Genomic DNA, 20,359 nt, shown 5'->3' on the forward strand with positions numbered 1-20,359 from the left:
CAGCTGTAACTAAAAACAAAAGTTCTCCTCCAGATCTGTTTATCCGTGGACTTCTGCTACATTGTTTAAGAAGCTGTAAACATTGCAGAATATATTGATACTGCTTTTGGTGGCAATAACATTAACAAGTTAATTTAAAAACAATAAAAAGTAGAAAGTTGCCTAGCATGACTTTTTTAATTATGTAAAAAATTATGAAAGTCCCCTTTAAATGACAACAATGGCCTTCAAAATGTTAGAGGCGAAACTGCTGCTGGTGTAACAATATCTGTGTTACCCACACTATAGCTCTGTGCTCTTAAAAACATGAAGTGGCATACTCAATTAGTGCCATCAAACTGGAAGCCTACAGCACTGGCAAGTAAAGTTTCGCAAAGCTGTTATATGAGGGGCTGGACACTTGGAGCACTGCTTGTACAATATGTGTGGTATTACATGTACAGTATGTATATTTCTATTGATATGGCACTGCTTGTATGCAAAGTGCAGTACGTTTTTTACAATACACTTATGATAGTGTGGAGGTTGATATGCTGTGTTCTCTCTGCTGCCCACACACAGGGGTGCTAGGAGCAAGGACACTCCAGCAAAAGACAGTCTGGAGGTGACACAAATTACCCCTAGAACCCTAAAGTAACAACAGCTTAAAGCGGTCAGTAATTTATGGGTTCCCTTGTAGTGCTCCTTGCAGGCCACTGACTGTATGCACAAATTTTGGTAACTGAATTGCAAAGGATGGACTACTGTACAATCCTCCCGTCAATAATAAGCCCCTCCTCTAATGGCTCCCAGTCTGTTAAGCAACAGTGACCTCTTGTGGTGAAACACTTGGCAGGCAACTTTCTTGGTAAGCTGGAAACTATGCATACTGGAGTAAGTTATGAATGTAATCTTTGACCATGTAACGGCATGAACAGGCAAGTGTTGGGGTATATTTAAATTCTAACAGATCATTAGTTAAGAACACAGTGATTGGTAGTCATAATGCAGAGACCCAACATGGGCCAGAACATCACACACCATGATACACAAATCTCCTTTGAAATGCTGTTTAATGGATCAACATTAAAATAACAGTTATTTAACAAGAGACAGCGACAGAAAGGCCAATTTTCTTCTCACAGTTTAATCACTGTTACAGTTTTCATTGTTAGAAACTTTTGTAGAACATGGTTTTGGCTGATCTTTTAGAGATTCCAGGTTTGGTAAACTTTCTTGGTCAGATCACAGGTTAATTAATAACTCCATTCGCTTTACCTGCACTCCAGGGAATAAAGCACTTAATCACTGCTATTAATTACAGGGATATTACATCCTGGTTTTGCTGCTGGCATGAACCAGTAGCCTGACTGGTCCCACTGAATCATACAGTCCTTTCCATTAAGGCTGCATGCGGAGGGCCCCATCAAGTCGAATAACCTCTCCATTTAACATTGGATTCTCCACAATGGACTGCACAAGGTGCGCATACTCCCCAGGGTCACCCAGCCTGCTTGGGAAGGGCACTTGCTTGGCCAGGAAATTTCTCACCTTTTCAGGAAGTCCAACAAGCAGAGGAGTTGCAAATAATCCTAAAGAGATGAAGAAACATTCAAATCAGCATCATGTGGAATTGTTTTGCATGTAGTAGGAGAAAACCCTGGAACTGTGCTCTGTGCCAAGGCTGGGATCATACAACCAAGTATCTTATAGGTTGCTATGGGTTATTTGACCTAGGCAAGTTTGTCAGTTATAATATATGGTTGCAAGTCTCACTGTTTGGCTAGTAATACTACCATGCCCAAGAGAGTGAAAGGCGTTCATTGACAGATGAATAATGTTATATTAAATAAATAGATTTTAAAGGGCTGAAACTATGTTAATACCTTATAAGCAGTTGCTGAATAAGGAGATTATGTAATATCTTTGCATCGGTTTCTGGAGGGATTTGAGTGGTAGGAAGACCACTTAGTTTTCAACCAGTTAAAATTCTAATTTGGTTCCTAAAGAGGCATTAAAAAAGATACAATATACAAAATACCTTATTCTCTTTTAACTCATAAATGACATGACTGCACAGCCTGAAAATGGCATGCCAAGTGTTTTTGCATAATCAGGCACTGTACTCTAAAAATTCATATTGCCTCTGAGGCAGGAAAAATTGCACTTCTAAAAAAGATTATGTGGGTTACCTGGAGCAATAGTTACGACTCTAATCCCCATGGGTGCCAGATCTCGAGCAATGGGCAGAGTCATACCAACAATTCCTCCTTTGGAGGCAGAGTAGGCCGCTTGCCCCACCTATCAAGATTGAGCAGGAAAATAAATAAACAATTAAGCCAGAAAGAAAGTTCTGAGTGATACGGCAGAAATACCTACCACCAATAGACACTTATAGAAAGTTGGCCAAAGCAATGATTCCAGTGCTTTGGGACTGTGAAAAATAGTTGGAAGGCCCAAAAGCTGGAGCACAAGGGGAGGCATGGGGGAGGGAGGGACAGCTGCCTTGATCACTGCTGACAAGCCTCCCAAAAGCCTTACCTGTCCATCAAAAGCAGCAACACTGGCTGTATTAACAATCACCCCTCTGTGTCCATCCTCATCAGGGTCATTCTTCCCCATCTCGCCAGCTGCCAGGCGGATAACGTTAAAAGTGCCAGCGATATTCACCTATGGGAGGTAAAGCACAAATGGTCTAGATCAGTGCTGTCCAACTGGCGGCCCACAGACCGCACCCCTCTATGTGGCCCCCACCTGTCTGGCTACTTTGATGATTTACCTTTGTGTAATTTTTAAATGGTATCAGTACTGAGATTAACTGGCCCCCTGCATAGTTCACATCTCAGATTCAGGCTGTAATCCCCCTGTATTGTTTAAACGTTTAATCCCCTGTACTGTTCACACCTTTTAATCTCTGCATTGTTCATCCCCTGCATTTTTCAGACCTCAGGCTCAGGCTGTAATCACCTGTTCACACCTCAGACAAACTGTGGGATCAGTGACAGCATTATGTCACTGTATGTACTGCCTGCCCTATGCTGCCTGCACCCACAGCAGCATAGGGCAGACAGAGCATGGCACACACAAGGCAGCATAGGGCAGACAGAGCATGGCACACACAGACAGCTTAGGGCAGGCAGAGTATGGCACATAGGCAGCATAGGGCAGGCAGAGTATGGCACACACAGGCAGCATAGGGCAGGCAGAGTATGGCATCTGCTGCCTGTGGGAGTTGAACCTGGCATGGGTTTGTTCTGGGAGCTTGTTAGCAGTTGGAAATAGCCATTAAATGTGCTTGGGGTTGCAGTGCTATGCACAGGGGATGATGAGGCATATGGATTTAAGGGTGTGTCTTAATATGACATTATATAATTCTTTCACATATGAATGATGGTTGATATACCCACAGCGAGGACCAAGCATTTGGGTTTTTGCTGCGCTACCACCATTGTGATAACATGGGTGTGGTTTGATGTGGATGTGGTTTTAAAAAGAGGAGTGGTCAAAACTGGCTTCCATTAGCGGCCCCCCACTATGTATGCTAGAGAAATTCCGGCCCTCAGCACCACAGAAGTTGGACAGCACTGGTCTATATTAACAAGTGGGCTTGATGTAGATCTCTGAGGCCTATGTGAGATCTAGTTGGACCCCTGAACTGATCCTAGTAATTGCAGTATGTATAAAAAACCAACACAATATGGGTACTACCAGAGCTTCAACACAGTACAGACAACAATTTTCTACTCACATTGATTACTCTCTGGAAGTCCTCTAAACTATGGGGCAGCTGTTTGTTTAGGTTGTATGTTTTTGCAGCAACAGCTATTCCAGCACAGTTCACGACAACGTCCACCCGACCGAACTTTGTACGTGCCAGTTCCAAAGCATTTTTCACATCCGCCTCAGAAGTCACCTGAATTTAACAAAAGAGAAAATATTAGAATCACCAATATTCATTCAAACCTTGCCCCAATAGGCCCCTTCTATTAACGGCACTAGAGCAATAAGGCAGCCTATGAAAAATACTGCTGTTTACAAGTTAGGACCACCATATGTAAATTTGGTTAATTTAATACCTTCATTTGGGTATGGTAACTTAGCAATATTGTGTTGAACCTCTGGTTCAAAATCCTATTTTTGAAAATGCATTCACTCACATATAAAGAACTTACAATATGGAAATTGCCAGGAAATGTGCATACACATCTGCATGGTACTGATCTGTGTGCAGCCAAGCTGGACTCAATTGTTAGTTAGCCAGGCAGAATACTAAATGACTGTATTTATGAAAGGACAAGACTGAGATTCATTGATATACATTATTCCACCCCGAGCTGGGCCCCCCATCTTTAAATCTAGCTTTGCCTTCCTGTTACCTACATCAGTGGGAGAGAAAGCACACTTCTCGCCTAAAGACTCAGCAACAGTCTTCCCTTCTGATTTGGGCAAATCCAAGATGACAGCGCTGGCTCCTTGGCGCACCAAACGTTCTACAGTAGCCCGGCCAAGGCCCGATGCTCCTCCTGTGACGATGCCCACCAAACCCTGTTATAAAAAAGAATAATGAAAAATAACACAATGCACCACTGCTAATGGAAAGCACACCCTGTGGAAAACACAGGGGTAATTTATGATACAACGCCACCTCAAACTGAACCTAACAAAAACTGAACTAATGATCTTTCCTCCTAAGCCTGGTCCTACTCCCCCCTTTTCTATCTCTATTGAAGGCACCCTCATCAACCCTGTCAATTCCATGCGTTGTTTGGGGGTGATCTTTGACTCCAGTCTCTCCTTCTCTGACCATACTAACACCACTGTCAAAACCTGTCACTTTTTCTTACGCAATATTGCCAAAATCCGTCCCTTTCTTTCTACTGTAACAGCTAGGCTGCTCATGCACGTGCTCATCCTATCCCGACTTGACTACTGTAACCTGCTGCTAACCGGCCTCCCTAACTCCCATCTTTCCCCCTACAGTCTATATTAAAAACTGCTGCCAGAATTCTCTCTTCAGGCCCTTCCCCTGCTAAAGTCCTTATCGTGGCTTCCTATTAAACAAAGAATAGTTTACAAACTCCTTCTCTTAACCTTCAAAGCCCTCCATTCCTCTGCTCCTCACTACATCTCTTCTCTTGTGTCTCTGTACGTTCCTGGCCGACTCCTTCGTTCCTCGCAGAGCAACCGTTTGGTTGCGCCCCCAAGTACTACTGCTATTTCCCACCTTAAACCTTTCTGCCTCGCTGCCCCTTACATTTGGAATGCCCTCCCCGATTTCCTCCGGAGAGAATCCTCCCTCAGTCTTTTTAAAACTAAACTTAAAGACTACCGTTTGGAGCACTCACCCAGGACCTGATCTGGAAACTGGCACTTATAATGTAACGTCACCCACTGTGACCTACAGCACTTACATTTGCCCATTTGTGTCTGTTAGTTACCCCTCCCATATAGATTGTAAGCTCTACGGGGCAGGGACCTCCTTCATCTTGTGTTTATGACTCTTATTGCAACTGTACCTTGTATTTATTTGTATTTATTGTACTTTGTATGTATCCATTATCTTTAATCCCCTGTTTGTATTAATGTATTCTACTGCACAGTGCTGTGTACATAAGTAGCGCTTTATAAATAAAGATATACATACATACATACATACAGGATTCCCAAGCTTCCTGTCTAGGGCCCCATTTGTGCTAGGATGGTGACACAACAATGCCTGTGCTGCAGTGTTAGGTATACTAGCACTGTGTGTCTTTAGGGCTCATTTAAGAACAGAACAACAATGCATTTAATGCAAAAACTCAGACAAAACAGTGGGGCTCATTTACCGTTTAAATCTGTACCTATATCAACTAGCTGCAAGAAGAACAATAAAATGAAACATCTGGTTGGTTGCCATGGGTAACAGCCCAGGTGCAAATTTGCCCAGTGTTTTTTCACCAACAATGCACCAGCATTCCAGCACAATAGTTGGGATGCTAGGTGCAAGCATTGTGGAGCATGTATTAACCCAAAAACCTTGTATCTAGCACTTGTATCTGTATATAAACCCTTCTGTAATCATGAAAAACTGACCCAGTGCCAAATGACCCAGTTCTGCAGTACCTGGGGGGGGGGGGGGGGGGGGGGGGGGGGGGGTCGGGGGGCAGAAACAAGGCAAAAGAAAAATGTATAGTGCAGGGAAAGGTGTTAAAGGATACTGGGAGCTGCAGTCACACCAATTGGAGGGTTTTGATTGACGACACAGTGGGGTATTCTTACAGAACCAGAAAGGAGTTGCTATAAGTATTAACTGTGGGGACAATTTGAGAGAGGCAGGGGTTCCTCGGCTCACATAAGTCCCTAGTCCCCTGTTCGTCCCATCCCGCCATGAGAAAATAATTAATTATCATAACAATTGGACAAGTGTCACCTTTCCCCGGCCACTCGCTCACCTTCAGGTTCCTCACATGCGCCATATTTCCTTCAGACAGTGACAGAACAGCCAGCCAACCGCAAACTAGTCCGGTTGCTGTCAGCCAATTAGAAAAGACATCCGAGAAGATGTGACCAATCGACATAAGGCAAGCGAATAGCCCCTCAGCGAATCATAAGAGGGAAATGAAAATCCAATTTTCCAATCATAGAGTCGGAGTGAGAAACTAGGCACTTGCGCTTCCCCGTGGGCGCTTCTGATTGGACAAATCCACGGGGGCGCGCTGGTCTGCCTCTCTCCAGGGTCCTGAACACTACTTGTTGGGATCATGGGTTTGCAAACTTGTACAGTACGTCACTGTGCCCTTTTTCCAGTCAAACTTCCTCCCTCCTTACCCCTAATCATACAGCCTCCCCTCCCTACGTTCTTAGTTTATTTATATAAATAGTTCACCTTTGGTTAAAGAGCACATGTCGCCCCATAATTATTTCACCCACTGGAGGTGTGGGCTAATAGGGACCACATTCTGGTTAGGAGAAACATTTTTTTTTTGCAGCACTTGGCCAGTAAAATTTACTGTACTGCACATGCTCTTTGTACAGACAGCTGCAAGGGACCAACATAACAGGGCAACAGGATAGATACACTGATACAGTATCATGCTTTTGTTAAATTTATATGATGGGTACATTTAATATGAAAAGTAAGATTAATATGCTGGGTGTGAGTATTGTGCTTAATTGGCAGTGGCGTAACTGGACCATATCAGCCACCAGCTACAGGATAAAAGCATGCTGCTAGTCATGCACAGCAACTTAGCTTTATGTAAGTAAAAGCCAAGAGGGGCAATGGAAAGATTCTGGTAGCCCGTGAGCAGGTAAAATGGCTATTAGTCCTTATATATGATGGACGTATGTCTTTTTTCAACCTAACTTACTATGTTACTATATTTATCTTTGGCATGATTGTGAGAGGGTCTGGGTCGACAGGGCCCAAAATGTTTTTTCCTAGTGCCCTGCTGGCCCAAGCCAACCCAGATCTGGTGGGTCTGTAATGTCAGTGAGTGAGTTGGTGGTGTCATGTGGGCCGGGGACATTTGTGGGTGGGCCAATGACATTTGTGGGCAGGCCATGACGTGAGGGGTGAGCCTATGACTTCACATGCCACAAAAATCGGGGGATTTTGTCCGTTTTTTTCCACCACTTCAAAAAAGCAGGTTGTCCAACTGGACAGGTGACACTCCTACTTACTGATTAAATGTATGTGCCAGCCTCTCCCTACCTGGCAAGTCAGACCCCTTTTAGATATTGGAGGTATAACCTTAGAGACAGAGGGACTCTAGATGCCTTGGGACAGCCTAAGAAAGATTGCTGCCTTTTTTTATTTAAAATACCAGCTGGCCTAGCTGGCCCCCAACTGCCTTCTAGTATAGTTAATAAAATCTGGGGTTATTTAGAGCTGCAGTACTCATTGCCAACTTTCTCACCTTTATTTCTCAGCTTTAGCTCCTGCACCTGTTTGCCCAGTGTCTGTACCTCAGCCTTAATGAGAAGAAACACGTTACATATCATTCACTATACATGACATAGGGAAATGGAATTAAATACCAATGTACACCTCTGCTGCTCTTGGTTTCTCTTTCCCAATGATGGCAATTTAATTTGGATCTGGTGGCTAGCCTGTCTTATACAGTACATGTCTGTGACTTTCTAATATCAGTACCACTGCTCTTTCCTGCCTTAAACCTTTCTGTCTTTCTGCTCTTATAGTGGCAATGCCATCCCTGATTCCGGAGAGAATCTTCCCTCAATCTCTCTAAAAATAAACTCAGAACTCCCTCTTGGAGCACACACATAGCATTTGGCCCAATTCTAAATGCAAATTGGTCATTCTCACCTATAACAACCGCTTGTTGTAGTCTCGGGTGCTGTCAGCTGAGCCCACTGCCAAGGACCAAATGTAACTTTGTAATACAAGACGCTGTAGAAAGAGAAAGGGCTGGAGCCTGAACATTGCCTGTTCTGTTGGCACAATAAACACCTTTTTCACTTCATTCGGAGTGCTACAGCGTGTTGTATTACAAAATTTGGCCCAATTGTGGCACTTATGAATGAATGTAACTTCAAGTCTAAGCATTTGCTAACTTTAACAAGAGATTAATCTATAGAGCTCTCTAAGGCAGTGTGCAAAGTGCAACTTTTTTGGGGGGGTTGTGACGTAGGTGGTCATAGTACATAGTATATGATCCTTTATGGGTTGCATTGCAGACAAGAGATGTGCTAAAATGAGCCTGTTACAGTTTTATTCCGATACACATAATATTTCCCAGAAACAACCACCCCAAACAGCAGTGTAACTAGGAACCCACAAAACTCTCTGCAAAGAACACCTGCATGCCCTACTGCTACAGAACAGGACATGAAAGTGGAGTTCTTACTGCCCCCCCAAGTACTTACATTGCTGCGCCTAGTCAGGAAAATGGCAGACATTAGGGAGTAGGTCAGATATTAGGGGCAGGCGCTACTCCCAGTCAGGAATATGGCAGATATTGGAGACAGGTGCTGCTCCCAGTCAAGAATATGGCAGATATTAGGGACAGGTACTGCTCCCAATCAGGAATATGGCAGATATTGGGGACAGGTGCTGCTCCCAATCAGGAATATGGCAGATATTAGGGACAGGTACTGCTCCCAATCAAGAATATGGCAGATATTGGGGACAGGTACTGCTCCCAGTCAGGAATATGGCAGATATTGGGAACAGGTGCTGCTCCCAGTCAAGAATATTGCAGACGTAAGGGGTAGGTGGGCTTCCACTCAGGAATATGGCAGAAATTAGGGGCAGGTGCTGCTCCCAGTCAGGAATGTGGGAAACATTAGGGGCAGGCACTGCACCTAGATAAACAGAGTGAGGAAGATATTATATGGCAATAAATAATCCCATGCATGGTTCCCTGGCACATTCCTAGAACTCACAGTCAGGAAAATGCAGATATTAGGGGCAGGCACTACTCCCAGTCAAGAATATGGTAGATATTAGAACTCATTCGATTGGTGTGTACCTCTACCACCTTGCCATGAACTTTTCAGACAGATGCTAAGCAGTCACATTACCCCTTGCTGAGGGTTTAAACGAACATCACAGTGAAATCAAACTGCAGCACATCCTTGTTGCAAATTGAAAAGGTGTTTTATTTACAGGTCAGAATAAACAGGCAAAGTTTCAGGCTTACACCAGCCCTTTCTCAAGGCAGACATGAGGGGCAAGTGTGCTTCCACTTAGAAATATGGTAGATATTAAGGACAAATGCTGCTCCCAGTCAGGAAAATGGCAAATATTACGGGCAGGCACTGCTCCCAGTCAGGAATATGGCAGATATTAGGGGCAGAGGCTGCTCTCAGTCAGGAATATGGCAGATATTGGGCACAGGTGCTGCTCCCAGTCAGGAATATGGCAGATATTGGGCACAGGTGCAGCTCCCAGTCAGGAATATGGTAGACGTGAGGGGCAGCTGTGCTTCCACTCAGGAATATGGCAGATATTAGGAACAAATGCTGCTCCTAATTAGAAATATGGCAGATATTGGGGGCAGACACTACTCCCAGTTAGAAATATGGGAAATATTAGGGGCTGGCACTGCACCTAGCTGAACAGAGTAGAAATGTGTGATGACGATATTATATGGGAATAAATAATCCCATAGTGGTGCATGGTTCCCTGGCACATGCTTATAATTTGCAGTCAGGAATAGGGAAGATATTAGGGTCAGGCACGGCTCCCAGTCAGGAATAGGACAGATATTAGGGGCAGGCGCTGCTCCCAGTCAGGAATAGGGCAGATATTAGGGGCAGGCACTACTCCCAGTCAGGAATAAGGCAGATATTAGGGGCAGGCACTACTCCCAGTCAGGAATAGGGCAGATATTAGGGGCAGGCACTACTCCCAGTCAGGAATAGGGCAGATATTAGGGGCAAGCACTACTCCCAGTCAGGAATAAGGCAGATATTAGGGGCAGGCACTACTTCCAGTCAGGAATAGGGCAGATATTATGGGCATGCACTACTTCCAGTCAGGAATAAGGCAGATATTAGGGGCAGGCACTACTTCCAGTCAGGAATAAGGCAGATATTAGGGGCAGGCACTACTTCCAGTCAGGAATAGGGCAGATATTAGGGGCAGGCACTACTTCCAGTCAGGAATAAGGCAGATATTAGGGGCAGGCACTACTTCCAGTCAGGAATAAGGCAGATATTAGGGGCAGGCACCACTTCCAGTCAGGAATAAGGCAGATATTAGGGGCAGGCGCTACTTCCAGTCAGGAATAAGGCAGATATTAGGGGCAGGCGCTACTTCCAGTCAGGAATAAGGCAGATATTAGGGGCAGGCACTACTCCCAGTCAGGAATAAGGCAGATATTAGGGGCAGGCACTACTCCCAGTCAGGAATAAGGCAGATATTAGGGGCAGGCACTACTCCCAGTCAGAAATAAGGTAGATATTAGGGGCAGGCGGTGCACCCAACTGAACAGAGTAGAAATGTGTAATGGAGATTCATGTAGGAATAAATAATCCCAGAGAGGTGCATGGATCCCTGGCACATTCAAATAACCAACCTGCTGGATTAAGAACAAGAACCTACTGAGCACAGTTTACTTGCTTAACCCAAGAGACGTCTGTGTCAAATGCGCCACAGTCGTCATAGCAACTGGGTATGCCACTTGGTGTGCTATGGGGAGTGAATTGTTCCTATGTCATGCCATCTGGGATACATGGTTATCCCTGAGAATTGATTGCCTTTTACTCTATTTTATCATTTAACATGTGTACACACTACATGTATGGGACCTGTTATCCAGAATGCTTGGGACCTGGGGTTTTCTGGATAAGGGATCTTTCCGTTATTTTGATCTCCATAACTTAAGTCTGCTAAAAATCATTTAAATATTGAATAAACCCAGTAGGCTTGTTTTTCCTCCAATAAGGATTAATTATATGTTAGTTGGGATCAAGTACAAGGTACTGTTTTATAATTACAGAGAAAAAGGAAATAATGTTTAAAAATGTGAATTATTTGCTTATCATGGAGTCTATGGAAGATGAGCTTTCTGTAATTCGGAACTTTCTGGATAGCGGGTTTCCGGAAAATGGATGCCATACCTGAACTGTGCAGATATTGCGCCCCTGGCTTGATTTTGCCTTTATTTCTTCCTTCCCTCCTCTCCTCTTCTTACCTTTCTTTAACATAGTAACATAGTAACATAGTAAGTTGGGTTGAAAAAAGACATACGTCCATCAAGTTCAACCATAATGCCTATACCTAACCTGCCTAACTACAAGTTGATCCAGAGGAAGGCAAAAAACCCCATCTGAAGCCTCTCTAATTTGCCTCAGAGGGGAAAAAATTCCTTCCTGACTCCAAGATGGCAATCGGACCAGTCCCTGTATCAACTTGTACTAAGAGCTATCTCCCATAACCCTGTATTCCCTCACTTGCTAAGAATCCATCCAGCCCCTTCTTAAAGCTATATAATGTATCAGCCAGTACGACTGATTCGGGGAGGGAATTCCACAACTTCACAGCTCTCACTGTAAAAAATCCTTTCCGAATATTTAAATGGAACCTCCCTTCTTCTAAACGGAGTGGGTGCCCTCGTGTCCGTTGGAAGGACCTACTGGTAAATAAAACATTAGAGAGGTTATTATATGATCCCCTTATATATTTATACATAGTTATCATGTCACCTCTTAAGCGCCTCTTCTCCAGTGTAAACAGACCCAACTTGGCCAGTCTTTCTTCATAACCGAGACTTTCCATACCCTTTACCAGCTTAGTTGCCCTTCTCTGGACCCTCTCTAGCTCAATAATGTCCCGTTTGAGCACTGGAGACCAAAACTGAACAGCATATTCTAGATGGGGCCTTACCAGTGCTCTGTAAAGGGGAAGAATAACCCCCTCCTCCCGTGAATCTATACCCCTTTTAATACAGCTCAGAACCTTGTTTGCCCTTGCAGCTGCTGCCTGGCATTGCTTGCTACAGCCAAGTTTATTATCTACAAGGACTCCAAGATCCTTCTCCATTATGGATTTGCCTAGTGCAGTCCCATTAAGGTTATACGGGGCTTGCATATTTTTACATCCCAGGTGCATGACCTTACATTTATCCACATTAAATCTCATCTGCCACTTAGCTGCCCAGATTGCCAGTTGGTCAAGATCCTGCTGCAGGGATGTCACATCCTGGATAGAATTGACTGGTCTGCAGAGTTTTGTGTCATCTGCAAACACTGATACATTACTCATAATACCCTCCCCTAAGTCATTTATGAACAAATTAAACAAAAGTGGACCCAGTACAGAACCCTGAGGGACCCCACTGAGAACCTTACTCCAAGTAGAGAATGTGCCATTAACAACCCCCCTCTGTACCCGATCCTGTAGCCAGTTTTCTATCCATGTGCAAACGACTTCACTAAGACCAATAGACCTTAGCTTAGAAAGCAGTCGTTTGTGGGGAACGGTATCAAATGCTTTGGCAAAATCCAAATAGATTATATCTACTGCATCCCCACTGTCCAGCTTCTTACTTACCTCATCATAAAAAGCAATTAAATTGGTCTGACATGACCTGTCCTTCATAAAGCCATGCTGATTACTGCTCATAATGCCATTCTCCACTACATAATTTTGAATGTGATCCCTTAACAAGCCTTCAAATAACTTGCCCACCACGGATGTCAAACTTACAGGCCTATAATTGCCAGGCTGAGATCTTATTCCCTTTTTAAATATGGGAGTGACATTCGCCTTCTTCCAATCACTAGGTACCATACCTGATGAAAGCGAGTCTGAGAATATCAGAAACAAGGGCCACTGTAATTCTGCCCCTAGCTCTCTCAGTACCCGAGGGTGTATTCCATCTGGCCCAGGTGCCTTGTTTACATTTATCGTGTGTAACCCTTTAAGCACCATATCCTGTGCCAACCACTGTGTAGTTGGAGCTGAGGCAACAGTGAAGCTATTGGGTGAGACTTGGCCCACTGGCTCCTCTACTGTATACACAGAAGAAAAGAACTGGTTAAGCACATCTGCCTTTTCTGTATCCGCTGTAACCATATTGTTATTATAACTCAATGGGGCCACACCCTCAACCTGCATCTTTTTACTATTAATATACTTAAAAAACTTTTTGGGGTTAGTCTTGGCCTCGGCCGCGATGCGCTCCTCATTTTCTATCTTTGCCTTCCGGATTGCTGTTTTACACACTTGTTATAGTGTTTATATTCATTAAACGCAGCTACTGTCCCCTCTGACTTATATTTCTTAAAAGCTTTCCTTTTTCTCCCTATTAACTTCTTTACCTCAGAGTTAAGCCACATGGGGTGATTCTTAACACTTCTACTTTTTCTTATTAATGGAATGAATTGAGAACAGTAATGATTTAATATCATTTTAAATGACAACCATTTCTGCTCTGTATTTTTATCAGAAAACATAATGCCCCAATCTATGCCCTGAAGCGCTGCCCTTAAGGAGCTAAAATTTGCCTTCCTAAAATTCAGTGTCTTTGTTGCCCCCGTGTAAATTTGTTTCCTGCACCAAACATCAAATGAAATAACATTATGGTCACTATTACCCAGGGGTTCAACCACTTGCACATTTGCTATACGTTCTGGGTCATTAGAGATCACTAGATCTAGTATAGCATGGTTCCTGGTTGGCTCCTCAACAACCTGTGACATAAAGTTGTCGTGCAGCAAGTTTATAAACTTGTTCCCATTTACTGTCCTGGCAGTACTATTGCCCCAGTCAATATCAGGGTAATTAAAATCCCCCATTATTATCACTTGCCCCAAACTAGCAGCCTTTTCTATTTGCAACAGGAGCTGGGCCTCCTCCTCTTCGCTTACATTAGGGGGTCTATAGCATACCCCTACAATTAGCTTGGTAGATTCTTTACTATCTGTGAGAAGCTCAACCCATAAGGATTCAGCTCCCTCTGTTAACCCCATCACTTCCTCCTTAATATTTGCTTTTAAGTCGTGCTTAATGAACAGACACACTCCTCCTCCTTTTCTATTGCCCCTGTCCCTCCGAAACAATGTATACCCCCCAATATTAACAGCCCAGTCATGAGACTCATTCAACCAAGTTTCAGCAACACCAATCACATCATATTTCCGCTCCAACGCCAGTACCTCCAGCTCTCCCATTTTACCAGTCAGACTCCTTGCATTGGTAAACATACATTTAATACTGGTTCCGGCGTGAGAATGACGTGTAAACAACTTATGGGCCTCCCTGCCATTATCAGTATCCCGAAGCAAGTCTCCTCCCCCAATTTTCCTTACTATGCCCACTACCTCATCTATCCTGTCTACCACAGAATTTCCCGCTGCACCCTCCCCCCCCACTCCTAGTTTAAAATCTCCTCCAACCCTCTAGCCATCTTTTCCCCCAAAGCAGCTGCCCCATCATCATTGAGGTGCAGCCCATCCCTGGCAAAGAGCTTGTAGCCGATTGAGAAATCAGCCCAGTTCTGGAGAAACCCAAAGCCCTCCTCCCTGCACCAATCTCTCAGCCACGCATTAATCTCCCTGAGCTCCCGCTGCCTTCTTAATGTTGCTCGTGGCACAGGTAATATCTCTGAGAAAATTACCTTGGAAGTCCTCGCCCTCAACTTTGCACCTAGCTTTTTAAAATCGTTCTTGAGGACTTCCCCCCCTCCTCTAACTTTGTCATTGGTACCTATGTGTACCAAGACCGCCGGGTCTTCCCCAGCCCCTCCCAACAATCTGTCCACTCGTTCCACCACATGCCGAACCCTAGCACCAGGCAAGCAACACACAGTTCGGCATGTAGGGTCTTTGCGACAAATTACCCTATCCACCTTTCTAATAATTGAATCCCCTACAACTATAACCTGCCTTCCCTTCCTAGCACTACTCCCCCCACCTGTATTAGAGGTGCCGGCTCCCAGGGTGCTCTGAGAGTCAGCCTGCTCCATACACGCCAGCTCAGAGCTGCCTTCCCCAGCATCTTCACCTAACGCGGCAAATCTGTTGGTTTGTACAAGCTTTGAACCAGCCCCCCTACCCTTGTGCCCCCTACTGCCCCTCTTAACTGTTACAAATTTGTCTCCCTCATTAACCTCCACTGTCCCTTCTCCCCCCCCCACTACACCGGCCCCTGCCAGTGGTTGCTCAGTGAGCCTCCTGTTCTCCCCCATGTTTGCAGCTGCCCTCAGTGCTGCCAGTTCCCCCTTAGATTCTGCACCTCAGATTCCAAGAGGAAAACCCACCTGCATCTCTCACAAGTAAATGCTGCATGGAACTGCTGCTCCAGGACCACATACATGCGACAAGATGCACACTGAGTAACACCAGCAATCATACTGCAACTCATATTGCAACTGGGTACTTACAGTCTCCCGAGTGCAATCCCTTGTATAGTGCCTTTTAAGTTTCAAACGCCTTTTTTGTTTTAAACGCCTGCTATACACTTAAATTTACATGCAACACTTTAGATTACATGCAAAACTCGCTAGCAGCTCCCAAACTCGCTGTGCAGTCAGAAACTTATTGAGGTTCAAACCAAACAGCCAAATGTCTGTTGAGAATTTACCAGATTTACTCCACCCCCTTAATTAGTATGCTCAATCAGCCAGGTAGCACTTACAAGTCACACAGCAGTTAGTTAATTGCACTTACTTTCTCCTTTCAACCAGCACTCCCAGCATGCACAGTAAACCCCAAACGCCTTTTTTGTTTTAAACGCCTGCTATACACTTAAATTTACATGCAACACTTTAGATTACATGCAAAACTCGCTAGCAGCTCCCAAACTCGCTGTGCAGTCAGAAACTTGAGGTTCAAACCAAACAGCCAAATGTCTGTTGAGAATTTACCAGATTTACTCCACCCCCTTAATTAGTATGCTCAATCAGCCAGGTAGCACTTACAAGTCACACAGCAGTTAGTTAATTGCACTTACTTTCTCCTTTCAACCAGCACTCCCAGCATGCACAGTAAACCCCAAACGCCTTTTTTGTTTTAAACGCCTGCTATACACTTAAATTTACATGCAACACTTTAGATTACATGCAAAACTCGCTAGCAGCTCCCAAACTCGCTGTGCAGTCAGAAACTTATTGAGGTTCAAACCAAACAGCCAAATGTCTGTTGAGAATTTACCAGATTTACTCCACCCCCTTAATTAGTATGCTCAATCAGCCAGGTAGCACTTACAAGTCACACAGCAGTTAGTTAATTGCACTTACTTTCTCCTTTCAACCAGCACTCCCAGCATGCACAGTAAACCCCAAACGCCTTTTTTGTTTTAAACGCCTGCTATACACTTAAATTTACATGCAACACTTTAGATTACATGCAAAACTCGCTAGCAGCTCCCAAACTCGCTGTGCAGTCAGAAACTTATTGAGGTTCAAACCAAACAGCCAAATGTCTGTTGAGAATTTACCAGATTTACTCCACCCCCTTAATTAGTATGCTCAATCAGCCAGGTAGCACTTACAAGTCACACAGCAGTTAGTTAATTGCACTTACTTTCTCCTTTCAACCAGCACTCCCAGCATGCACAGTAAACCCCAAACGCCTTTTTTGTTTTAAACGCCTGCTATACACTTAAATTTACATGCAACACTTTAGATTACATGCAAAACTCGCTGTGCAGTCAGAAACTTATTGAGGTTCAAACCAAACAGCCAAATGTCTGTTTAAGTTCCTTTATACACTAATGTAAATGTGGGAAAAATTAAAATCTAAAACAAATTGATATTATTGATAAATCAAATTAATTCAAATGCGTCTGAATCAATGAAATTAATTTTGCAAAAGTAGTTTTTAAATCAACCCTCCCTCTTTACACTCTTTCATATGGTTCAGCCCACCTGGTGACTACAATAGAATGAAACAGGGAGAGTGACTGCTATGGTCTGTTTTAATGTAGTGTGGCTCTGAGGGAACTGGTGGGTAAATGGAATTAGCAGAACTGTTGCGACAGGCAGGGTTCATCATGTTACGTCTGTAGACTGCAGTAATAGCACAGTGACCAGCAGGTGTCACTACTGGACCAAATCCATCGATTAACTATAAAGAAATGGACCATAGCCATACTAGAAGTACTGTGGCTCCTGTGCTTCTAGTAGCGAATGGACTGGGGCTCCTTTTCCAGGTTTATTTCTCACTCCAATAAGCAATATAATCTGATGATTAGCATGCCAAAAAGAGACAGAGGGTTCTGGTGACAGTATTTCGATGTCTGCCCACCTCCTTCTCTCCCCCTTACCTTGTTCAGATCATTTAGTAACTTGGCCAGGTATACCAAATACTGGACCAATCAGGTAGGCTATTGGGAGCCCCCCATACACTGGTCTGCAGGCTGCCAACTTGGTCTGGAGGGCAGCTTATATTGAACTGCTGTACCTGCTGCCATAGGCATATTATTGCAACTAGGGTTGCCAGATGGCTGGTATTTTATCCGAAAAATGCTTGGTAAGAAAACGCTCCATACGTTCAAATATGCCCCTACCTGTGCCTGTACCCAAATGAATGAAATACGCTTGGGTGCAGGCACATGTAGCCAATATCTGCCAAAAATATGAAGTCTCGCGTTTTTTGGTGGATATCGCCTACATGTGCCTTCACCCGAGTGTATTTCATTCATTCGGGTGCAGACACAGGTCAAAGCGCATGGCACATTTTATAAGTTGCAAGCCTGATTGGTCAAAAGCATTCAAACTCGCGAACCAATAACATATGAACCTGAGTATGGGATTGGCGGGTGGGGGGGTCAAGGGGGCCCAGACACCAGGGTTTGCTGTATGATAGGTATGATATATTTAGTGTGTAGTTTACTTTTCTCATGCAGACAGCCACAGATGGCACCACACAAAAAATATTTATGGTGATTATAGGCAGTCTTATAAGGCATCTTGCTGCTTTCTCCCAGGTACCTCCTGCATAAAATGCCATTGGGTGCATAGTAGTACAGTAATCATCAAATGTCTCTACTGTGCATGGGGCAGCCCAGTAGGTACCTAATGGAAGTAGGGTTGCCACCTTTTTCTGTCAGTAGTACTGGCCTTTGGGCTGCGATATTTTGGGGCAGGGCTATGGTGTAAGGGGCAGGGAAATTGGTAGACTGAACTGGGAAATGGATGGGCTGATCAGAGGAAAGATGGATGGGACCAGGAAATGGGCAAAGAAATAGAGTTATAGGTCAAGCAGAGGATGGCCTGTGATTATAAAGAGTGATTGCAGTGGAGAGTGTTACATACTGGGCCTGGCCCTAGCTGGTGATCTAGGTGGCAACCCTAGTTGGAGGCAGTAAGATGGTGGTTATGTTACACATAACTTTAGTTTATATACCTTAGTTTGAGTTGTGTGCTGCATCGTGTCATGTTTGTCCTTCACCTCTCCCTGTAGCTCCAAGAACCTTCTGTGACCTATAACACCTCCCTTCTTTATCTGTTTTCCTGTGGGTAGTGCTGGCAGCCATTTTACATGCTCTCTGAGTGTCTCTCCAGCCCTGGCTATAAAATATTCCCGGACCAACATGTGTCATTCAGGTGGAGTTGCTTTCTGAGGAGGTCTGCTCATAACAGTGAGTACTGTTCTATAAAGATTTCGGCCCAGATCTAAGGAAACTATCACAAATTTCAGCAGGTTGAAACAGAACAGTGGTGGCATCAGCAGGGGCACTGCTGCCTTAAGGCAAGTTGAGAAACAGGCTGCAGCAACCCCAAAATTACAAGAGGTGGCAAATAAACACTCTGGTAACTTTAAGAGCAAAGTTTCCTTATTTTTAAACCGGAAATGTGGCTTTGCTAGTGCAGAGAGCACAAATGCCCTCTCTGCACTAGCAATTCAAACCCCCATACCACCTCTGGCACAAGAAAGCACTGGGGGTCAAGGGGAAGGGCATAACAGGAGCTGCCTCAGGGTGGATCTGGGGCTAGAAACGTCCCCTAGGTTGTGGAAGTGATGTCACCCAGGAAGCATATGGGGAGGGTTTTTATCCTTTAAAAAATTGTTGATTATATAAGCACCTGAGGATTCAATAGAAACAACACCAACATAGGGTTAATTTAGGATCATGCTGGGGCAAAATTAGGCCAAATAAATACTATTTAGATAGTAAGTTTGGTCCTATATACAGCCCTCAATATGCTGCATGGGCCTGCTGTAGTGCATATGATGCTTTCTGCAAGGTTCAGGGAGCTCTAGAGTTAGGGGTCCCTGGTGCAACATTAAATGTTAATTTGTGATTGGTTGAAAAGCAGTAAATCGAATGTAAATGTGCTGCTCTTCTTAGGCTCATGGCAAAAGCAAACCAAAATTCAGCACCTATGCCTTTTCCTATACCTGCACCAGGAGCCATTGCATCGGTTTAGGTGCAGACACAAGGAGTGGATTTCAGTGCAGTAACACCCAAGTGTGCATTTTGTGCTGAAATCCATTCCATGTGCCTGCTCCCAGGTCGACACAATGGCTCCATGTGCAGGCACATGGAAAGGCATTTATCCACAGGCCAAGGATTAGCCCAGTGCAGCATTAGCATTACAGTAACCCTATCTCTGTTCTTTATTTTGTTTATTTGGGGTCTTTAATTTCTTATTTTACTTCCACATTAACTCTAACCTTTCAAAATCTCTCTTTTATATCACAGGGGCACCTTATTCATATGCAACAAGCGACCCAGATACAGGGTAAGACCTCTAATATATTGCTTTCTTATATTATTTTCTGCCCTCCCAAAAGTTTTGGTTTTAGTTCTCCTTTAAGTGGGTTTTGGCTAAATGATATGTTAGATAGTATAGAAAGGGAATGTACAACCTTAGACAAGCTGCATCCAGTAGTTTAGTATACTTTTTGGAGTATAACGTAAGTGGGACACAAAAAATGATATTTTTATATACATAACCCCAGTAGACAACACAGGCATGTG

General features: G+C 44.0%; 1 protein-coding gene across 1 annotated transcript; it reads right to left on the reverse strand.

The window, feature by feature from the left end:
- Positions 1–1,034: 1,034 nt before the first annotated feature.
- Positions 1,035–6,467, reverse strand: hsd17b10 (hydroxysteroid (17-beta) dehydrogenase 10). Its single transcript, NM_001016511.1, has 6 exons — positions 6,414–6,467; positions 4,360–4,524; positions 3,728–3,892; positions 2,521–2,649; positions 2,172–2,280; positions 1,035–1,571 (listed from the first exon to the last, which is right to left on the reverse strand). The coding sequence occupies exons 1-6, from the start codon at positions 6,435–6,437 to the stop codon at positions 1,381–1,383; spliced, it is 783 nt and encodes a 260-aa protein (NP_001016511.1). The 5' UTR covers positions 6,438–6,467; the 3' UTR covers positions 1,035–1,380.
- Between the last annotated feature and the right edge of the window lie 13,892 nt (positions 6,468–20,359).

This window comes from Xenopus tropicalis, chromosome 8, assembly GCF_000004195.4.
Source record: "Xenopus tropicalis strain Nigerian chromosome 8, UCB_Xtro_10.0, whole genome shotgun sequence".
In the NCBI taxonomy this organism is placed as follows: domain Eukaryota; kingdom Metazoa; phylum Chordata; class Amphibia; order Anura; family Pipidae; genus Xenopus; species Xenopus tropicalis.

Excerpts from the sequence above, each read along its gene's own strand:
- hsd17b10 (NM_001016511.1), bottom strand. The coding sequence starts at position 6,437 with ATGGCGCATGTGAGGAACCTGAAG. Across the intron at positions 4,525-6,413 it reads CGCATGTGAGGAACCTGAAG|GGTTTGGTGGGCATCGTCAC; the intron begins GTGAGCGAGTGG and ends TTTTTATAACAG. Across the intron at positions 3,893-4,359 it reads GTGCTTTCTCTCCCACTGAT|GTGACTTCTGAGGCGGATGT; the intron begins GTAGGTAACAGG and ends TGTTAAATTCAG.